Here is a 23,852-nt window from a genome sequence, read left to right as displayed (position 1 = left end):
CTTGTGTCAGGGTTACTATTGAGCCGCAAAAGGCCCCTGACACGGCTCATGGCTCTTTACCAGTTTATTGTCGGTATTTGTAACGGGTGTTTGAGTACTTGTAAATACGTCACATTTCAAGTTGAAAATTGCATTTTACAGAAAATTACGATGGTACCTACAGTTCCACACTATATGTATATCATCAGCCGTACGACGCCCACTGTTGGGCATAAGCCTCCCCCAAGGATCTCCACATCTCTCTATGTGTGATCTCTATATGTATATACAACTCATTATTGCACATAAAGCACAATAAAACTTATAATTTCAATAATTTATCTTCGTTTACGGTTTCATAGTACGTATATAATCATGTTCAAAATAAGAGTATTTAAAATTAAATAGACATGCAAAATCAATCCACCACAAAATTCCAGCTTATTGTTTACCTACATACATTCCTCTACATAAACTCACGTCCGTAATCCCTAATGGGGTACGCAGTGTCACAAGTGATCAAAGACAACTTGCAGCCACTGTTAATACAAAATCTTAAGGGGGATATGATGAACCTTATGGTGACAGGGGATCAGCCTATCGCCCAAAACAAATGGTCGTGTTAGAAAGGACACGACAATTTAATAAGCCAAATTTAACGTGTTAAATTTTAACACATATAATGTTAACACATAAATAGAGATGCACCAACCACATAATTCCAGCTTATTATTTACCTAATGCTATGTAATTATTAATTGAGTACATATTTGGCTCTCGTTGGGCCCTTGTACTCATTCGACAAACATTGTCCAACGTTAACAAATAATACGCGATGAATTATTACTCTCGTTGTACTGTACTGCATAATTAGGTGCAAAGTTAATTGCAATATGTCATTTCGCTGTCGGCAAGCAGGATGCGATGCGTCTTGACGTTTATGAAATGCCAGCTCAGTGGAATAAGCTCTAGTGATGCGAACAGTGTCGACGAAATGATTTAAATATTATAGGTCGATATTATGCCAAGATATATATTTTAAATGTCTTGAAAGTGTATTCGATATATATATATTTGATTGATCATTTGGTTGCAAAAAGAAATAGGGTGGCATGAAATTCATCATTATCATCTCCCTAGCATTATCCCGTTTGGTCCGCTTACCTAACGTATCATTTATAACAAACATTATAGAAGGAAAAAATGAAGGGAAGAGAGGAAGGGGTAGACCTAGGAGAACATTTATGAAACAAATAAAAGAGAAGGTGCAGGTCATGTAGTATCGGGAGGTGAAGGTTTTGCCGGGAAGAAGAGAGGAATGGCGATTACTCCACCGACAAGAGCGCAGCTCTTAAATAGAGATGAGGAGGCTTACCTAACCTGAAGATTTGGCAGGTTTCATTTTTTACAGAAGCGACAAAAGTGATATCATATTATGAACTTTTTAAATGAAAAATATTTATTTTTTGTAACTAACATTCCTATTAGAGTCAAATGATAAATATTTACCCTTATTTTACTTGCGTTTTCGGTGTAGAGTTAATAAAGAAGCCACCAGTAAAAAAGATAAGCGTTTTTAAAAATAAAAACTCAAAACCTGCCTAATACAAATGGATACAAGTACCACGAAACTTGAAAACTATCGATAATTTCGCACAAAAAATGTGCATCCCTACCTCTCGACATCACATTGCTCAAGCCTAAGTTGCAGCTAACACGAGCTGAGATACACTGGGCCACTAGGTTGTAATAAATAAACGGGTGTGTGCAGCCGATAAGCCGCTCTTCCAAATACATGACGAACATTTGACGAGCCAACTTGTCTCGATAGGCACACGCTGACAGCACTATTTAGGCTTTAGTGCTTGTATTATGATTACGCTGCAGTGATGTATAGCCGGATTGATTTTGTAAGGTCAAGTGTTCCTATTAATTAAATTATTGAGGCAATTATAGAGTATGTTTATTGACTACACAAATCATTATGTATTTGTATCAGAAATGGCAGTACCTTATGAAACGTAATGTTCATTATTAAGTACTTACAGCACTTTTTTCTTCCTGCTTACTTGTACGACAATCTTCTTTTTCTCTCGCGTGGGTTGCAAGATAAATATACTCCATAGGCCCAAGACGTGTGTCGTAGGTTTTACCTAAATAAACTTTTTTATTATTATTATATGAAAATGACATACATTATAATTTATTTTTCAGATCGTAGTCCATAATTTGGTTGTTTGAACGACCTCGTCAACCCTTTAAATAGTAGCCGGGACCGATTGCATAACGGAATGATCAGCCTGTACGTCGTAACCAAACTAGGGATCACAAAGTAATATTTGTGATTATGTCCCCACTGGGATTCGAACCCGGGACCTTCAGATCGTGAGCCCAACGCTCTACCTCTGGACCACGGAGGCCGTTGTGGCAATTAGAAGTTAAGTTTTCGAGCAGGCATAGTATAAAAACCATTACCAGCTAGTTGAATAAAGCAACCTTTTAAGTTTGCTTTGACTTTTTAATCGACGTCCAAAGCAGTCCTTTTTTACTGTCAGGTTGAAAATGCATTGGCGCGGCGGCGCAACGTCGAGATTAGGCCGTCTAAATTCGGGTTTAAATTATAATCACCGATTTAAGCTCACCTACCCGTACCGGCGCCAGTTTAATCTTCCCTTAATTAAACATTTCGCCGTTATTTTCTAAGATTTTAGATACCAAATAGACCTTCTGAAATACTCACTCCCTAAACAGCAGGCATTCACGAGGTATTTTAAACAAGATTGGCAAAGAAATCGTTTAAATTGAGAATTTCTCTTCATAATATTGTATAAAAATGTTATCCTGACAAAGTTTAGCAGAGGTAATAAAGGAACCGCACTACAGAATTTACAAAGCTATTGGAACATTGAAAGAGATGCGAAATATGCGATATTATCCCATAATCCACTTTATTCAAGGGCGAACGAGCTCCAAATACAAGGGAAATTATCCGAGTAAGTGGTTCGTACAGAAATCGTGGGCAGCTATACGCGTTATTTTTCACTTGGCTTTACTTTTACGCCGTGGTACATCGACGGCCAGCATCGAACGGGATTCTAATCAATTTAATTTATCAGGGATCCCCGGAGGCGGCCATTCACTTCATTTAATGCGCGTATTTTGCGGCAGAGCTGATTGTTTTGAACCATTCGGCTGTACGGTCCATTTAGATTAATTATTGGATTACTTAATTTCGTACCGGATTATTTACGTCTATCCATACTTTCGCCGGACTAAATCATAATATAAAATTATATTAGCCCTAACTAGACAGGGCAAATTCAATATTACTGCACAAACGGTTCATTGATTACATTCACGGTACCCAAATTGCAACCATTAGTAAATCACATTTCAATCAGTGGGGCCAATGTAACGGAAGCTAACTAATACAATAGACGAGGTGACCACGTCAACCCCAGGAGTGTAGGCGGCCGTAAGAAGTATTAATTATCGTCAAGATTAAATAAGAAAGGCGGCAATCGAAGACCGAAATAAGGGTGGAATTACGACAGTGGCAGCATTTGTCTCGGCAACTAATAAAGGAGACAATATTGCACTCGATACGTATAAATGTGCGAGCAACATTTGGGGCGTGATATTAATTCCGCCAGTAATTGCTATCGGTTTCCACCCGAGGCTGCAGGCATGAGCCATGAATACGGGAGTTACCGCTATTTGTTCCTGACGTTGCGGTTTAGGGTTTTACCTCGCCCCGTCCTATATTTATTTTCTTCGAGTTTTGTCCAAACACAATAGCCAGAGGATTATCAGTATCGATAGTTCTGGCGCAACACCGCGGAAAACAATGGGCTTATTTCAAATAACAATATTGTGCGTTAAGCTTACAATTAATATGTCTATACTATAGTTTACCAGCGACCCATTCTGTCGCAGGTATCGGAATATTTTAATTCACTATTCAAAATGTCGATTCATCGTAGATAATATGGATTGTTTCAATCGCTTGATCACTTCTTTAATATCTTCAGAAAATTGAAGAACGATTTTCCTTTGATAAGATCTCTTCTATATGAAGTCATCATTTGGTATATGGACTCAAAGAAAACAATATTTATGACGTATTATGAGTAACTTCACGCACCAAAATTATGTTCTCGCGTAATTAAATTCAGAGCCATTTTGTATAAGAAGTCCTAAAATAGATGTGGTGAACTGTATTTTGACAGACGGTCAGCCCATGTCAGAGGCTACCCTCTGTCAGTTCTTGCGACTTTCCATAAAGATAAACAGCTAAACGCGTTTTGTTTTTTATTCGTTGCCACAGCGTAGTATTCCAGTATAGAACCAAGTAGGTATGCGAATAACATCCTAAAAACTTAGTACACAAGGACTGACGCACTCATTTACTTGCAGTGGCTGGCCAGTATCAAAATCTCGTCATCCATAAATTAAGGTTGCGCGGTTACATCGTGCTACCGGCTGAGCCGTTTAAGCTCCATTGTGCATAACCGAAGAGGGCCAGGAAACCGCAGCACAGTTCCTACCACTAGTATCGTTAACACTAGCGTAAATTATGTCGCTAACTGGCCCCGTTAATAAAGGCATAGCATTAGATGCTAAAATGGATTTTAGTTATTTTTATACGTAGAGTTTCGAAGAAATGTATGGTGAGAAATGGGTGACTTTCTTTTGTAAATTCAGTGTTTTTGTCTGTTAAAAAATTAGGTTTTAGATAGGGTTTCTGTTTCTAAAATTAGGGTTGTTTTGTGTGAAACTCCGACGAAATTATGAAAGTATTTAGCCGTTAGTGCGCTAGAGAGTGAGCTGTTAAAACCTATTGAAACTGGACCTAAAGGACCTATACTTAAGTATATTGCCGCATTTTGTAAAACAAAATTGAGTTGTTCCTCTTTCCAGAAAATAAGGCATCGTCCCCTTAAAGATAAGTAGGACGTAACGCCATTCGGTAAAGGGCCTCTCCAGTCGTAGCTAGAGTAGTGCTACCAAGTTCATTGGAGCTTCCTCGCCTCTTGCACAGGTATGATGCTTGGGGAAGATAGGCGTTATTGGCTCATCAGATAGGGGTCAGACAAGAATGGCCAGAGTGCATTGTAGTCGGCTTGATGCGCGGTGTGAACGGGGGTCCTCGTTATTTTCAATTTCCATACGGGAACACCCTACCCTCTATACGTTTTCATATAGCGGTGTATTAAACCATGAATCTTATAAAGACCTGAGCTGATTTAATAGGTTGCTGAGGGGTCGAGGCCGATGTTGTTTTCCTTGTAGATTCCTTAAGTATCAATTTATTGGTTATTAAGTTGCGAGATTCAACGAAATGTGGAAAATTTTCTTGTAAAAGCAGATTGTGTTGTTGATTTCATTCCTAAATAATTATGTCAAGTAGCATATTTTAATAAGTATTGTTTGGGTTTACGTTATTATATCCAGCTTTTAGTATGAAGAAATCTAAATAAAAGGGTCCATATTAATATGTTTTTATTCAAATCTCGGCTCATAAAGCTACGATACCAAGTAAACGAAAAGAGCATTTTTTTGACCGCGTTTTCCGCGAAGACCCACTCAAAAATATTAAGGTGTGTTATTATAACACATTCCTGGTAACACCGGCGCTCGGGTACAACGAGAAAATTGTATTTCCATTTTTACAATTTCAATTTAGTATTAATTCGAGTCCGGAGCTCGGTCGGTGCCGCCACATGTAAAATATGGATCGGCTAAGTGAAATTAAAATGCTCTATAAATTGTGATTTTTGCAAGTCCTAAAGTGGAGACGGCTTTTTATAATTTATCGCCTTACCGCTCTTGGGCAGCGCCCGCTTACTGAAATCGTTGCGTTATTATTCAATTTACTTGTTTGAAATATTAACTTGAATGCCAATCTGAATAATCTTTACATAATCATCTTTCGCTGAACGAGCGCATTAAATATTAATGATAAAAAGCGATTATATCACCAATAACGTTTCGATTGCCGTGATTGCATACTGTTGTATTTAATGGTAATAACTGCCAGTACAATCATAGTCGTATTAAAATTGTGCTTGGACAATATTCTACGTTATTATTTTCACTGATATTGCCTACTGCGTCGTTTATAACTCGTCTCTCTTCCTGAATCGAACGTTTTAAGAATAAACCTTAATAGAAGTCTATTAACATTCAGTTGGACTAGAGTTTTTAAAGTTTATTTGCGGAGTTGAGTCGGAACAAAATAAATACAAACGTCATTACCCTGCGTCGTCGCAATCAGCCGACAGCTCCCATCAACTGTCCACTCTATTCTCCGTGCTCTACAGATATTTCACTCTTTTCCGCAAATACTGAACATTTTAAATAAACTAAAGCGAAGTTTGAATTATTGGAACTATTTGGCAACTCAACGTTGCAATTTATAGAAAATACTCAAAAAAGACAAGTGTGTCAGAATCGAAGCAAATGGAATTCCATAGTTTCTGCTTACCCCGGTGGAAAATAAGAGTGAGTTTATGCTTGTTTATACTTAAAAAGAAAACAGTTAAAATAGAAAGACGCAATATTAGGAATTTACTAATAGAAAGTTTTCAATTTCGTGAGATGAACGGACGCATCGAGTTCAGGATAAAAGATGATCAAACTCAATATTATAATAATAAATATCTACAAATATATTATACTTTACAACAGCTTTCGTGGTCTAGTCGTTAGAGCGTTGGGCTCTAACGATCTGGAGGTTCGGGTTCGATTCCGACATTATAGGGACATTGTCGAAATCACTTTGAGACACTGTCTTTTGTTTGGTAAGGCCACTGCAGGCTCGAATCACTTGATTGTCCGAAAAGTAAGATGATTCCGTGTTTCGGAGAGCACGTTAAGCCGTTGGTCCCGACTATTACTATAAAGCAAAGCACCGTAAAGCACCTTGACCAACCCGCATTGGAGCAGCGTGGAGTATGCTCCATACCCCCTCCGGTTGATTGAGTGGAGGCGTATGCCCAGCAGTTGGACGTATATAAGCTGTTTATGTTATATTAAGAATAATTTCAACAGATTAATATTTTAAACCTGTCAAGTTTATTACTCTTCTGGATACGACGTGACACTAAAACATTAAGGGGAAAATATTTGTGCAAATGTGCAACTATATTATATTTAATCTTGGTGGTAATATCTGAACGCCATTCGGACCCTAGCAGTAGAGCAAGCACTTTCCACAAATTCTCCCATCAAGGGACCCACATTTCACTGAACCCCTTGGTTTTTCGCTTAATAAATTATTCTAAAGAATTATTACTAGCTCCTCTATTTTATAACATTTTGTATGGTGTAAATTTGAAGATTAAATGAATGTAATATATATTCGTTTTTGTTACAGGGGCTTCGGCTTTATCACATTCGGCGACCCAGCTAGCGTAGACAAAGTATTAGCGCAAGGAACACACGAATTAGATGGCAAAAAGGTAAGTGTAGTAGTATTATCCCTTTAACTCGGTTCATTTATTATACAAGTTAACTTGTAGCGCTTGTAATTTACAAATTATACTTAGTATTCAATAAAAAATATGATACCAACGTGTACAGTCATGAGCAATATAATGTACTCACTTTAGGACTCTGTCCTACTAACATATTTGACATTTAGTGAGACTTACAGTGCAATTTATCAAAAAATATCATGTGACATAGTCCCAAAGTGTATGCATATTGATGCTCGTGACTGTACTTACTCAAACATTAGTAGATGAATTCTTAGAACCGTTGTTAGTGTTTAAACAAACAATTATGTACCAACTGTACTGTAACATAAACTCTAAATAAAAATAAGATTCCATTAAGGTATTATACTTTAAAAATTCATGGAAAAATAATAATATTACCAAAAGTAAAGTAAAGAATATTATCCGCTTTCCTGTTGTCTTAATTTAATTGAATTCATAAACCAAAGAGATATTGAAAATATAAGTATTATATTTAGTGAGTAATATAAATAGAAACAAGTCTCTAATTTGAATATTTTTTTATAAGTATTGTAGGTATGTGTTTTAAGATTGATTCTTTTATTCGTATCATAATAATTTTAAGCCATGGTCCCCGATTTTATTGACGCTTCTAGAGTGACATAAATTCTCGTCTTCGTCCAAATAGCCCGTGCGACCGCTATAAAATGTGAAATCACCAACTGCCTGTAATTTTTCCACACGTAAATTTTGTTCCTTTACATTTAAATTACGCACACCTACAATTTTAATCTGCACCGGTAAGTTAAATACGTCAGTTAAAATGTAATGGGAATAACGTTATTGTTAATTTCACACTGAAGGTGTTTAAAGGTTGAATTCTCACTAAGTTTAATACATTCGAAACGGCTACTAGTACAACTCTAATCTTTCCATTTGAGCGCTTGTATTTAATGAAATGAGGACAGTAAAATCTAAAATCCTTTTTGTACTTACTTATGCTAATGTGTCGTGCCCGTCCATTGTCCATTTACGACTTCAAATGTGTCCTAGAAACGTTCCAGCGAATGGGTCAACTGTTGCGAATGTTTTATTGTAGAACAAACTATTTCGATAAACCAAATAAAACCGGCAAATCTCGCAACAAAAATATAAGAGAGATGTTATTTATATAACGTCGAGCCATTTATGTAGATAATAATCATCTTTGTGTCTTGGGATCCGACACACATTACGAGCGAGCGCTGTGTACAGATGGAGAAAAAAGTCGATTACTATCGTTCGCCAAGAAATAATCTAGATAAATTACAGAGCCCCTCGTTGTTTGCTTTGATTAAATTGTAGTCGACTGCCGGAAGATTAGCCGAAGCCCCGCAAATCGAGCGGCAAGAGAGAGCATTCTCTCAATTTACATAAAACGAACGCGGAAGAATCGCGATAGTGTTTACATTCAGTGCTCTTGTATTGGCTTTACTTCTATTATTCGCGTCCCAATTATTTTGTGAACTGTTCGATAGGTTACAACTACCATTATTGAAATACATTGATTGTTTTTAAACTTTCTTTGTTTACCTATTGTAACTCCCAATGTTACTTGTTTTCTTTGTTCATGTAACTATTATTATTAACTACCTGAAGTTGAGTTATTTTGCAAAATTGTACAATTCCTTCAGTTGAAGTGCAAAATTGTACAATTTCATCAATGTACAATATCAACCTGTAAACCAGGGATTGAAAAAGTCAAGGTATACAATCGGTTCAGCATTATCATACCGGTATGAAATTGCGGTGCCGATTTCCTATTGATCCGTACAATCGGTACAAAGATAATTTTATACCGGTAGCGTAATCGTAACCGCTTGTATACCTTAACTTTTTCAGACCCTGCTGTAAACAAAACGCTGTAGCGCTGTTTTGCGTTCGCCATTTTGCTTTTCTAGTGGAAAATATTTTCAATGCTCGTAATTCGCATTCGACTTGAGCAACAAATGTAAAAGTCGACGTTACTGTTACATTTCGACCTGTGACCTCAGCTGGGTATTCGTATACAAAGGGAACCCGGCATGCGAACAGTTTAGTAGGCCAATCGTAAACATCTCTATAAATATTGATGACGCAGAAAGCTATTATGTTCAGGCATACTCCCGAAAAATGTGCACGACAATTTATTACGTACAGACATGCGACTTAGTTTCTCGCAAGGGTCGTCAGGCGCAACAAACTATAATCGTACTGCTGCTTACACATTTTATTCTTTATTTTACAATATTACACACATGTGGGTCAAATTTACAACTTCCTTCTTTTTCGAAGTCGGTTAAAAAGACGGCTTAAGGTAAAACAAGACATTCTTAACCAGCATTTTTTATATATTTTTTATCTTTTATAGGTACTAAAATAAATTACGTAAAATCTCATCTTAAAATATTATGAGCCGTAGTAGGCCAGTTGGTAGAATGCTTGCCTCTCACTTTGAGGTCGCAGGTTCGAATCCAGCGCAGGCGTAAACCAATAATTGTCGAATTTGTTTTCGAATTAATGTTTAGATCTTAAATGATTCTCACGTGCACATCGGTGAAGGAAAACATCGTGAGGAAACCCACATTCCCAAAAACTGCATTTTTCGGAGGTGTGTGACCTAACCTGCATTGGGCTGGTTTTCCCTTCACGGGTTGAAAGGTTCTTTTAAAAAGCGGACCTGTCATATCTTTAGGTTAGGTAAAGGGAACCTTTGAAAACGGGATAATGCTAGGGAGAGTGTGAACCTAAAAATATTATTTTAACGATAAATACATACACACAGCCACAAGTAATCTAAGATAACTCGCAGTAACTGTTGATACAAGGTTGATAATATGATGAACCTTATGGTAAAAAGGGATCAGCCTATCGCTCATAACAAGTGTCCATTATGTTGGATAGGACTCAACGACATGCTCAAAAAAACAAACAGCTGAACGTGTTCTAGGTTTTTAATTGCCTACTTGACAACCTAGTCAAATAACATACTTACTACGAAATGTCAAAACGAAAGTTTTCTTCGAGGTTTGTATGGAAATACTGTCCTGTGACGTCATCAATAAAAGCGGGCAAGCGTCGTACTCATTGTTACTTATTCATAAATTAGACTGGCTTCTATGTCTTGATTATCATTTCTTAATTTATCGTTGAACTAAGTCTAAACTCCCCCCCGCCCTCAATTTCCCCAATAATTAAAATTAAATTAAAATATTTATTTATTTATTATTATTTTTTTAAATTATTTAATTGCCCTATTTGTTGCGTAGAAGCAGAAAAAGAAAAAGTCAAAGAATATTTTAATGAAATATAACAAAAACTAGAATCAAATAACCGCAGCCAATACATACCCAGAAGATATATTTTAATTTATTACGGCAAATACTGAGACAGAAAATGATTGAAACATTGTAGGTAACTCGGAAAATATAACATTTAATGGAATTTTCTTGTTGGTCATTATTTTTAGTCTTCACTTTTATTGCTTATTGTTTTGACCTCGGATGGTTTTTAAAATAATTAATTACTTAAGTTACTTACTGAAACTTTATAATTATATTGTTCCTTTTCTTAAGATACGAAAATTAAATTATAGATAGCGATGCGGCTCACCACCTATCACGTTGGTCTAACAGAAAGCTCAGGGAAGTGTTGGTACTTAGTTCACCTCCCGATGAATGTACCTCTGACTACCCCAAATGGGATACAGTCGTGAGCTTATGTTACGTTATGTTGAGATATAAAAATCTTACTTTAAACAAACACTTAAATGTTCCTGGCTGCGTATTTTAATCTTACGTCGAAATTTAACACTTTATCATGTGTGATGTTCATCGTTACCACAAATGACTGAAAGTTCTCTGACGACTTTGTAAGTCTTTCTTCAGCGTTACGGTTGCAGAGTTGTGTTCATGTTTAAGTAGTTTTCTTGTAATAATGTGTTTTTATTTTTTCGGGTGGATTTTGCGATCTATGACCGATTATATCAACCCTGGTATCACTATTGAGCCGCCATAGAGCCTTTAAGCTCATGTAAGGACTACTTACTTAAGTAAATAGTATGCCCTCTGAAGCACGGAATCTGTATTGTGTAGCAGAATAGACTGTTAGTGTTCATCGTATTCATCTCAGAATTTTACTAGTTTGTATGTAAAGTTGTCTTCTTGGAGCGCTTTACCTTCTCGTATAGCAGTTACACGCGTGATTTTTCAAATTCAAAAATATCTTTATGCAGTAGGTAACATAGCTACACTTTGAATCGTCAATTTTACATAACGAACGTCTCATCCGCCTAAAACTACTGCAGCTTCTCACAACCTGTATAGCCGGGGAAAAGAAGCTGCAAGAAAAACTTCGGCACAGGGCCCCAGACGTTCTTTAAAAAAAAAAAACATAAAATATTGGTATACAATTGAGTAATTTAGCTGCCTAATAATATCAGTAATTCTCAGACAGTTAATCCCATGCATTCATATCTTCTAAATAATCACTAACTTTATTATAACCTTTTTTGTAAAGTTTTTTTTAACTACTGTCTTAAAACAGTTAAAAGGCAAATTCTGAATGTTAAAATCTATATGTAATATATATTAAACATACCTATCTCCGGAAAATCGTTACTAAATACTGCTTAATTTACAATATACAGCGTGTTAGTGACATCGTAACGAAAACTTTGAGTAATGATTCAGGCCATGATTCTGAGTTGATATCAAGTGGAATTTTCCGTCGCAAAATTCATGTTTTTTTTTAGTTTTTTTAAATTATTTTCAATTCTATACTTTTGATCAAATCATCAGATCAATCAGATCAGATCAAATCGAAACTTATTTTACTTACTTCTCCATTCAACTTTGTTCCAAGGCTCATCGATTGAAAATGTTTCAAACAAGTAGGTTATTATAACAAGTTTTATCCGTTTAAATCAGGAATTAACTCAGTAGTAGTCAGTAACGGAAAATATACTCGAATATATTCTGTTATGATAAACTTTTAAGTATAGAATTTTAGATAAACAGATTTCGTGCCCACGACTTACTAAAAGACTTGCAACTTACAAACAAATTAAGTATTGGCTTTATAAAGACAGATATTTTTTTCTTTCGTGTGAGTTGTGAGACCGTCAACCCTGACTTCGTTAACCCTGCTGTCAGGGATACCTTCTATTAAGTCACCAAAGGCCCCAGACATGGCTGATGTAACGACTACATTCCTACTTAAGTTACTACTTACGAACAATCGGGTGATCAGCCTGCAATGTCCTAACCAAATTAGGGATCATGAAATTATTTTCTGATTTTCTCGACCGGGATTCGAACCCATGAGCTTGACTTTATTGCACATAAATTTATAAGACATTTAGAGGATATAAACTTATTCTAAGATTGGCAAAGGCGGCCTTATTGCTAAGAGCGATCTCTTCCAGACAACCTTCGGCAGAGAATATAGAGAAAATAATTATAAAATAATAGACGCATACTACATTATATCTATACAATATTCGTAATATATGTCGTTTTTATTCTTGTTCTAGGTAGTTTCGAGAGCCTCAAAAATATCTAAATATTATATACTAGTTAGTAGGTAGGTACTTAGGCGCTGTTTATGACGGCATTAGCATTTAGTGCTGTCTATCGCATGGCTACTTCACGTCATATCCAGATCCATACTCTATCATATCCATGAGAGCTTCTCAGATATATAGGTACCTATAAACGTTATTTTCGAAAGAGTCTGTTAAATTTCTCTATTGTTTAATTTTAAAAAAGTGGATACTTATGTCGTATACGTTAGGTATATATATTTATATGCATGATATATATTTATTTGCATGTATTTATTGGTAAGTTGTACTTATAGTTTGAACTCGCAATCTTTAAGTTTTTACATATTTCCTCACCTTATGGTTGTCTGGAAGAAATCGCTTTAAACGATAAGCCCGCTATTTGCCATGTACTTAGTTAAGAGTATTTTTCTAATTATTTATTTTTATTTCGGTGCAATAAAGTGTATTTGTATTTGTCGTCTAATTCTATCAACATAACGTCACCTTATACTAAACCATTTTGAAAAAAAAAAAATCAAACTGATGTGGTTTTAGCTTAGCTTCAAGAAAACCTCGCGACAGACATGTTTTTAGTCTCATTTGTTAAAGTAAAATTTATGAAAGAAGCATTTCGAGTTATTATCAAAGAAAATCACATGACAATGTCATTTTTATGCCCTTACGAGGTTTTCAAATTCAAATTATTTATTTCAGATTAATATCCATAATTATATTAGATTAGATTCTATTATTAAAATTAAATTAAATTATATAAAATGAAATAACATTTAAATTTTCAATTAGTTTTTACTATGAGGGGACATTAAGGAACATTTACAATGTTCACATGTGTGGAAACTATAGGTATCTCAAAGTATTTCATAGTGTTACACGTGTTTAGTTACTGCTCACTTTATGGATAAGCATGTTCCGTACAATGTTGAGGGATTAGCTTCGTTTACGAGATATCACCTGATCGCATGAGCACCTAACCGTTATTTGAAATTGCTTATCAGTAAATCTATACAACTAGGTATGAAAAGTAGTCCCAAATGAGAAGAACTCTCAAAGTAAGAAATGCTTCATCATCATTAATTTAAGAGCCACGCTCTTGTCGGTGTAGCATTCTCTGTTCTTGTCTATCAAAGGCCAATTCTTTCACTTCCTTATAAGACAGGACGTTCGCCTTCTCTTTAATGTGTTCCATATAAGCTCTCCTTGGTTTGCCCCTTCCTCTCTTTTCTTCTAGCTTCTTTTTTATGATGTAAGAAATATTTGATCGGGTAAAATAATATTTAACGTAACCTAATATAGAGACTAATTAATTACGTATGATTGATATATTATGTACCTACCTACTTATATTTAAATAACCTATAATTGTAGAACGCCCATCATGTCCTTTTTATAATTATTTTTAATAGTAGTCATTTGAATATATAAATGTAGAAAAAAAAGTAAAATCAAATTACCTACTTTGTATTTTTTTCTCTCATTTGCCATTAGAGAGTACGATCGAAAGACCATTGACATTTCCTGGACGTGACGTAATGTGTCCTCCCATCTCGCTAAATGGCATTCGCGTTCCCGCATTAATAAATCACGTCGATTTTAAAATACAGCGTGGAAATTTTCGAAAAAAAAATTAAAATTTTCACTTCCACGGGAAATGTGGGATGTTTTATGCGGTTTCATATCGGGGGATGTTCAAAAATATGATGCACTTTGTAACCATGACCGTTACGGAAGCGGTGTGTCAATTTTTTAAACAGCCAAATTGGTTGGGTCTGGCTCTCGTATAATGTTATTATGAATACGTGTACGACTTTAGTGTGGACGCGAATTAAATTGAGATTGTGGCTCTCAAAATGAGTGTTGCGCTGTTATTTTATTGATTGGACACATTTTACAGGTGAGACTGAATGTTACCTACTTTATTTTTGAAATATGGTGTTTCGAACGTGTTGCGTAATGTACTAATTACTTACAGGCGATAGATTGATTACATGTGACCTTATGGCAACCCATACTTTTATCACTGTCACTGTCGATTTAATTATCTCTTTTATCTCAACGGCCTCCGTGGTCCAGTGGTTGAGCGTTGTGCTCACGATCCAAAGGTCCTGGGTTCGAATCCCAGTGGTGACAAATCACAAAAATCACTTTGTGATCCCTAGTTATTTACATTACAGGCTGATCACCTGATTGTCCAAAAAGTAAGATGAACCGTGCTTTGGAAGGCACGTTAAGCCGTTGGCTCCGGTTATTACTTACTGATGTAAGTACATAGTCCTTATATGAGTCATGTCAGGGGCCTATAGAGGCTCAACAATAATTCTGACACCAGGGTTGATGGGGTTGGTATTCCATCTCACAACTCACGGCATAGAAGAGAAGATAATCTTTTATAGGATAAAATATTATTTAGATCACTTGTAGTAATCACTATGCAAATAATTATAGCAATTACTTATTACAAATAACGGTCAATTTGCTGAATAGTTACCATGAAATGTTTTTAAATAAAAGTTTTTTTTTTTAATTTTGAATGAATATGCCTCTTATAAACTTCCTAAATTTTACAATCCATTTGATGAGTTTATTCAGTTTTACATAATTGATGAACGCATAACATTCATTCGTTGGAAATAACCATGTAAAAACGAATCACGAAACACTGTACGGTACAGAATGGCGTTGTGAAAAATGCGTTTTTGTCCTAAAATGTATGGGCTTTTATTTCGAGGCCAATTAAAAATTCCTTTTCCCGTATCCCGACTCCCCTGGGTTGGCTTTTGTCGCGGCCGGATCTGCGTTCAGCGGGGGATGACTCTTAAATTCCATCTAGTAAGCCTTAACAAGACAACGCACAACTAAAATTAACTATTCAGCAGCACTATTTACTTTTTTTCAACAGAAATTCTGCCAGCAAAAAATTATGACGCAAACCCGTTACCGTTATTAATATTACTTTCCATTTTACGGCTAATAATGAAACTTTTTAAGAGTAAGATTAGAAAAATAAATTAAAATTCGATGCTTAAAATAACTTTAGCGGGTGTAATAAAGTTAACGGAATATATTCCAGTAGGTTGGTTCCCGGAAACTGCGACAGTGAGGCCCTTTAAAAGCATAAGTAGCTTCACAGCGAAATCCGCAATGACCAGTGGAGTGTAAAAAGCGCTTAATTAAATTCCAATGCGTATTCCACCGAATCACGTTCGCCTTTAACGCATTTAATTCGCCATGATCATAAATTCATATTGCCACCTAACACGTTCAGCGCTGGCTGAATTCGAAAATACCATTCTAGGTACTAGTCGCCGTCGTCCATGGAAATAAAATGCTTTCCAATGCAGCCATTGAAGTATGTTACCGTGCAACTGCATAAATTTGCTGTAGTACGCTATTTGAATTATAGCATAACTTGTAAACACGTCTGAGCCCGGGTGGGCGACGTGAATACTTTTTTCAAATCGACGGCTTTAAAATATAGAAGGAATTTCAACATCTACAGCGAACAAGGTATGAAAGAACCATTTGTGGCGCTATGTAAAAGGGCATGGCAACAAGCCAAAGGATTAAGGCAAGATTGCAGCTAGGCAGGAAAAATAATGGAACGAAATAATTTCCTCAACGTATGACTGGAGATACAGTAGAGCCGAATAAAAATATCCGCTGTCCCGATTGCGGCTCTTAGAACTTCTTCAACAAATAAGATCAATTTGTAGCTTTAATGCGCGGTTCCAGGAGCTAAGTAGCGCAAGTGGAGGCTAAACTAGTTACTAATATCTTATTAAAAGAACAGAAGCCCGTGTTGTAAACATGCTTGTTACGTAAGTACTCGCCGCAGTTAGTGGTAACGTCTGGAGCGGTTACTCTAGACGCGCTAAGTGATTTTTATCGTCGGGCGATTACGCTCCGTCAACATTGCGAACACACATTTGTGTGCTACCACTACATAATGTAGACTCGGCGTGTTTTTGCGCCGGATTACCCGTTTAAACAAACCGAGCGGCCGGAACACCAAATAAAGGGAAACACTAACCGACGCCTGCGTTATTCTTCCAAAATTAACTCATAACGCCAAGAGCTCGTTGATTTTTTCGTCCGTAATCTGCTTTAATGGGCACGGGGCCAGTTGCTTTTGTATATCGGTTGCACGCGAGTACCGCGAAACGGGAATATCTAAATAGTGCCTACATACATTTTTGATGTCATTTTAATGCCACGCTTCGGCCCGATTGTGGTGACGATTAATGCTGTAACAAGTTTATTTGTCTTCATACATTGCGGTCTTTTTATGCTAAAACGTGAAAAATAGACCTACCGATATGATACGAAACGAAATGAATATCGTCAAAAATACTGTTTCTGCCAGATACAGTGTAAAGAACGAAACAAAAGAATAATTTTCTGTCACCCAAGAAAGAAAAAAAAACTCGTAGGGAATTTAATAAAATGATTAAATATATGTACATACGTAAGCGTATTAGACAAAGGTAGGATAAAAAACAACGCGTCGCATGCGGCCCGAAATAATAAGTTGAAGTTGAGTTCATGGCCCCACCTGAAGAGATTGGGGGCTAGGAATGCTTAATATAGAGCCTTACTCGCACCGGCTCTCCGAATAACATTGCCCACTTCACCAAAGTATACACGGTTTCAATTTCTGACTGATTTCCAATGTTGAAACATATTCAATATCATAGGTATTCCTTTGGATTTCATTTTATAAACTCAAATATAAATATCGATACGCGGTCTCTGAGTGAGACTCAAAAATATGGATCTTATCCATTCTTATTCCGCTCGATTGCAACTTTTAAGAATATGCTACGGTTAGTTTAAAACTGCATTTTGTATTCGGACGGTATAATGAACAATCCGGTTTGGATTCGCGGCGGGCTAAATAATATACCAAAGTATTCGCGTCCATGTTTACTTTCGGCGTACAGGCATTCATTCTATGCACGAAAAGTTTCTCGCAGTCGTGTCAGTCCGCAAAGTTCTCGGACATCAGGAACCGGCGTAGATACAGTTGCACAATGGAATAAAGTAACATCGGAAGCTCGTTGGAGTTAATAAATAATACAGAAGCCGAGTGACATGCGCAGAGTGCAGTACGAAGCGCCCTAAGTCTGTTTTGACTGCAAATATCTGCTCCGGATGTCTGTCGGTATGCCAACCATGGAGCGAACTCTTTGCTGGATGTGGTGCTGGCGTTAACGACATGCATGAGATATTGACTAATTTGTTAATTAATATCTTTGCAATTATACGCCTGGGCAGAGAAATTATCCATGAAATAATGCTATTGGAATTATAAACTTATTTATTCTGATTTAATAATATAGACAACCAATTAAATAAAAATAAAAACTCTGCCGAAAATAATATACCTATTATTATAAGCTGTGTCTGAATGTAAACTGTTTGGAATGAGTTCAACATAATCGTACCACACTTAATATCAAGAGATACCCACGTATGAATTTATTTGATAAACTCGCTATGTGCATCAGCACATATCAATGGAGAACGTATATTTGTGGAACTGAAACAGGTGCAGTTTTATTTTAATACTAAATCTACAGAATATAATTCTCCGGTCCCATCTAGATAATGGTAATTGCGGGTTTTATCAACGTTTTAGTCGAGCGAGCTCGAACGATGGAGGGCCAATGCGTAATCTTTGTCTCACGAGAGCGCCGGCCACATTGTCCACTGCTTCGTGATTCCCAAGTTCAGATATTAAGCTTAAACCAGGATTACATTCACTGCGAATTGATTTTGTTTCAATATTCCACAGTATTGTCTCCAATTTGAGGATGGTTCCGAAGTTCTGACTGGCTGTTATAACAGATTGTAATATTAGTTCTCTATCTAGAATTGTTCAGGTAAAGATGTGTAGAAACTTTCTGCTCAAAGTTGTTCAGTGTGATTATTATTGTCTTACAAGGAAACAACACAAAGCAGCAAAGCTTTCAATGTAAAGCAAATTAACAAGGGCGTTAAGAAAAGCGAACTATGTCATTAAGGTCCTCAGCAATTGTAACGAACGCACATGCTGCCAAGAAAAGGGGGATGAATAAAACACACGTTAATAGTCGCACGTCTTACTACAAAGGACCCACATTAGCGCCTAACGAATAAGGTTCGGTTCGACTGATGGATAAGATTACGTCTTCCTTCCGGCCGTTTACGCTCTCCACGCCGGTATTTAAGAGAAAGTAATATCTCGCGAAGTGGTGAATATATATTTCGGCTGCACTTAGGTGCGGGTAGGCCCGAGCGTGAGTGTGCGGGTTCCCACGCGGCCGCTTGTCTCGCGTTACACCGAAAAGAAACCCATTTTTTTTCTCACAGAATTAAACGAGCGATAAAATTCTTGCGACGTCGCATGAAAATGTGCGTTACCTGCCTTGCATATTTATGCGTGCCCCAGTAATGACGTTTGTCGAGCCCCTCCCTGGCGGTTTCATTACTGCTTGTCTTCTCAAGCGTTAAAGCAAAGCCCTACTTTATAAACAATCTGTGTCAAGTGTTTTCCGATCAGGTCGCATCTTGTTTGCATTTTTCCGTATTGAAGTAAAAGCTATCAATTAAAACAATAGGTACTGAACAACTGCGTCGAGCTATTATTTTGTCTAGGCGGTGTAGTCGCGCCTCGTTAAGTCTTTCTAGTGAGGTGTACTGTAAACTCGTATTTCTCTTTCTGTTCAACTGGGTTTGCATTAAGCCGTCGCGTTCGCGTGGGAGCATTTCACTAGCTTATTCTAAGAATGTGGGTACATAAGTCGTCACTAAACATTAACTCTGGCTTAACTGTGCAATATCATTTATCTCGGCTGCGAGGGTAAATATTGTTCTTAATTTAATTCAAGTTAGCGGGAGCGCACGTGGGTGACGCGGCCCGAGTGCTGCTGGTGGCGGTGCGGTGGCCGCAAGTCGCGCTGCACATCAAATATTTCAGAGGAACGGGCCGGAATATACTCGCAATAGCTCGCCCCTAATCTTGAGCCAAGTCGAGTATTGCACCTGCAGCCAAATTCGTTCCAATTAGGAGGAGTTTAGAGTGCGCGTTGCCGACTGAGCAGCAAATGATGCGGTCCCCACTTAACGTCGCCCCGTCGACACTCACGCGTCGTCTGCACGTAAATAAATTCACTTACCGCTTGCACTGGAGTGCACGTCATTAAACTTTCTTGTCCTTAGCTCCGCCCTAGCGTGTGACGTTTGTTAATTATCGGGATTTTAATTGAAACCTAAGCAGGGCGTCTAGAGTCGCTGACAGTAATCGTGTAGAGCAACAATTTTTTACCGTAGCACGCGAAGAAAGTAGTTAACAAGTTTTACGGCAGCTTTTTTCCTATTTCCGGAAATTGTTTCTTTACTTTGTTTATTTACCAGCACTTTATCAGTTAAAATATTTCCTGCAATTTTCTTTTATGCAGTAAGAGTCTTATAATATCGGAAGCATTTTGACACCAGAGGCACCTCAATAAACACGTTCATATTTTATGTACATAGGTACTTTTTCCTTTTCACAAGCGTTATTCTAATTCAATTAAGATTTTCTGGAACCAAGGGTACTAAAGTAACAATATTCAGTTGTAGCAAAAGCCTTCATTATGCACGAAGGTTTCTGACGTCGGCAAACAAAATACGGCGCCATTATTCGCCCTGTAATAGTAATACACTTGGTCTATAGGTAAGTACCTAGCAGCGTCTAAAACCGCATGAGACATCGATATTGACTGTTTGCTTAATATAAAATTTAACGTAATCGACTTTACGTCGATGCCATCGCGGAACATAAGCGAACATGCTCTTTTCCAACCAGTAGTGATATCCCACTAATGTACTTTCTCCTACAATCTTTTCTTGTGATGACACGCTAAAATTCGCCGTCGGTCGGGAGAATTTGGATCTTAGGACTTGCGGTTTGGGGTAGATATTGGTTTGCTTTGTTGGGGTGGAGTTAGGATAATTTGAAATTTAAAAGCGGCGATGTCAATCTTTATCGCAGGGAAGTTGTTGGTAGGGGGAGCCTCGGCCGCACAGCTAGGGCGCGCCTCTGCGTCGATTGTAATCACGCAAATGGCTCATATCAAAACGTCACATTCGTATCGATGTTCGCTATCATTTTGCACGAGTACATTGGTTTGTTCTATTGGTTTTATTATGCGTAATCGATTGACAATAGAGTGTAACATGTTTAAATAGCGGACTGGTTCTAGAGTTTGGAGGGTTAGAGGAACAGCGTTACATGTTTTACGTTTTATTTATATTTTATAAGGGTTACAACAGGAGATTGGAGAATAAAATAACTTGGTAGAATAACAATCGAGATCGTCTATCCATTTTCTCTGCTATGCTAATCTGATAAAATGAAAAGATACATCACGCGTCAGTTTCCTTATAGCAACTTCATTTAATCTGTCAATGCAGCCCTAGCTTAACTTCAAAGTCATTATCATTAAATCTAAAACACAATAAAATGAGGAAGTCACGTATAAAACAGTATTTTGAGAGTTTCGTTTTATTTTTCTATCGGCGCGGCGCGGCGCGGGCGGCGCGGTGCGGGCTAGCCGCCGCGTGCGATCGCCTCCATTAAAATAACTCGTTAAAATTTATCATCGACCCGCTTAATCGCTTTAGCGCCACCATCTGGGGTTTTATGATTTTTCTGCTTGCTCTGTATACTTTCGTGGTCATTTTACAACGTTTACAAAATTGCTTGCGTGAAGTAAAAGCATTCCGAAAACATTTTTAAAAACCACCTTCAAACAGATTTTACACAATTGTATTAACTGCTTCGCCTTCAATTATGTCGTTAATATTATAACGCAAAAATGGAATTTCCCTTTGAGAAAATCCAATTTAATCAAATTATGCCGGATTTTCTGCAGCTGCGGTATTCCGTGGCGCACTCAGAAGATAATTAAATAATTAAGAATGTATGAATGACGCTGTAAAGCCGTTTCCCTGATATTGTAATAATGCAGTCCTCTTGGGCAAAATCTTTTAAATTATTCTCTCACGGTTGCTTCGTAATTACGCGGCCGTGGATGCCTACGGCTCGCGCATCTATTGTGTATACCTACACTAAAAGAACTTTTTGAAAATTCATTACAACTCCACTAATAAATTTATTTCGAAAATACACTCGCTCGAACAATTCGAGTCACAGAGTGCAGTAATTTAATTCGCACCGAGGACGTCGACTTTAATGTTTCATGTTTGTTAATCTTTTGTTCGCGAGAGTATAACGTACACGTAAATGTCTACGTTACTGTTCACTCCGTCAAAACGCAACAAGTTTCAAAAGGCATAACATTTCTGTTAGCTAGTGCAGAAAACCTTTAACAAAACTGCTAGCACGAGTGGAAATGAAAAATTTTACCTCTAAAAATGTCAAAGGTAGCTTCTTTGGGTTTATATTTTGCGTTTATAGCGGTCAGCGGCGCGTCGAGGCACGAGCAAAAAGACCTGGGGCGACCGTTCTCTACCGGGAGAAAATCTGAGGGCTTAAACACTGCCACGTATGAAATAGTGGCGCTCGGTTACATGAAAAAGACGAGAGGCGAAATCGAGTGACAGGACCACGGCGCAGGATTTTCAGTCCGATGCTTTTTTGCAGCCGGGATTTTAAGGCTGGACCGTGCGGTGCACGGGCGATGCGAATATATCGCGCGCGCCCGCCCGCCCGACGTTCGCCCCGTGATTAGTTGGACCGCGAATAAATGTTTTAAAATTTCTTTGCTCAGAAACGTTTATTTAACCTACTTAATTGTTTTTTTGAGATCTTCTTACTTCAAGCTGTTTTCTTACACTAATGTTGTATTTTCATTTCAGATTGATCCCAAAGTGGCCTTTCCCAGAAGAGCACATCCAAAGGTAAGCCTTAGATAACATCGTATTGTGGTAAAGCATAAATTGAAATTTAAACCTCGGTTATAATAAACTCATTCCAACATTAAATTGCCTCAAAACGGCAACTAGGACTGTGAAGTTACGACATATACCGCTTCAACGCCGCTTGTTTATTTTCAAACATTTACACAAAATATTATTTTAGGCTGGACATAACTCCCGTCCGCTATTAAGATGTTAGTTCATGATGCATAAATAACCAAGGGCTGATAATTTAGTATGCGGGTTGTGATCCTGAGCCCGTCCGTATCCTAGATAGCCGTCTGATTGAATCAAATAACAACGTATTTAGTTCATTTCCCTTTTCCTTCTCTATTTACTCACTTAGCTAATCTCACTAGACGTTAATAATGTATTTTTCCCAGTAAATAAGCAATAAAAGCCTGAATTATTTATGGTAAAATAAAACAGTGGTCAGATACGGCGGCAAAACGGTAATAGAATAAAAGTCGTATTTTAAAAGCAAAATAGTACACGCGTTTAATAGTGATGTTTATATTTAAGTGGGGAGGGATTTTTGTGCTGACGGTATGGGCTTATCAATCACTAGAGTTTTTGCTCAGCAACGAAGCTCAAAATTCTCGGCTAGATGTAGGTTTTGTAGCGTCCGCAAATGTGAGTTATCACTGGAGGGGCAAGCCGCATTTAATGTAAATTGGCGGCCGCCTCTGCCGCTCGGCCGCATCGCAACGTTTTTACATTCAAGTAGCTGATACTTGAGGTTTTATTTGAGTCCGCCACGGCTAGTTGGAACGCTCTCGCTTTTGTATTTGACTGTTGAATTTGAATGTACAAAGTGCATTAAATTGATAATTTGGGTGAACTAAGCGCTAGTTGTTTCAGCTCAAAATGTGACGACTTTACTACTCAATATTTCAACCTTCATATCACTCAAGGGTGGCACCCTTCTT

At 37.3% G+C, this 23,852-nt stretch overlaps 1 protein-coding gene across 6 annotated transcripts in view; it reads left to right on the top strand.

The window, feature by feature from the left end:
- LOC126367486 (RNA-binding protein Musashi homolog Rbp6) overlaps positions 1-23,852 on the top strand; it is a 516,475-nt gene that overhangs the window by 218,752 nt on the left and 273,871 nt on the right. For all 6 annotated transcript variants that reach the window (XM_050011016.1, XM_050011019.1, XM_050011015.1 and 3 more), the window contains exons 4-5: positions 7,358-7,442; positions 22,864-22,905. In XM_050011016.1, coding sequence (XP_049866973.1) covers positions 7,358-7,442; positions 22,864-22,905 — 127 coding nt within the window. The remainder of the gene's footprint in view (positions 1-7,357; positions 7,443-22,863; positions 22,906-23,852) is intronic.

Source organism: Pectinophora gossypiella, chromosome 6, assembly GCF_024362695.1.
Source record: "Pectinophora gossypiella chromosome 6, ilPecGoss1.1, whole genome shotgun sequence".
In the NCBI taxonomy this organism is placed as follows: domain Eukaryota; kingdom Metazoa; phylum Arthropoda; class Insecta; order Lepidoptera; family Gelechiidae; genus Pectinophora; species Pectinophora gossypiella.
Note: the sequence above shows the minus strand (reverse complement) of the source record. Positions and strands in the feature narration are given on the sequence as shown.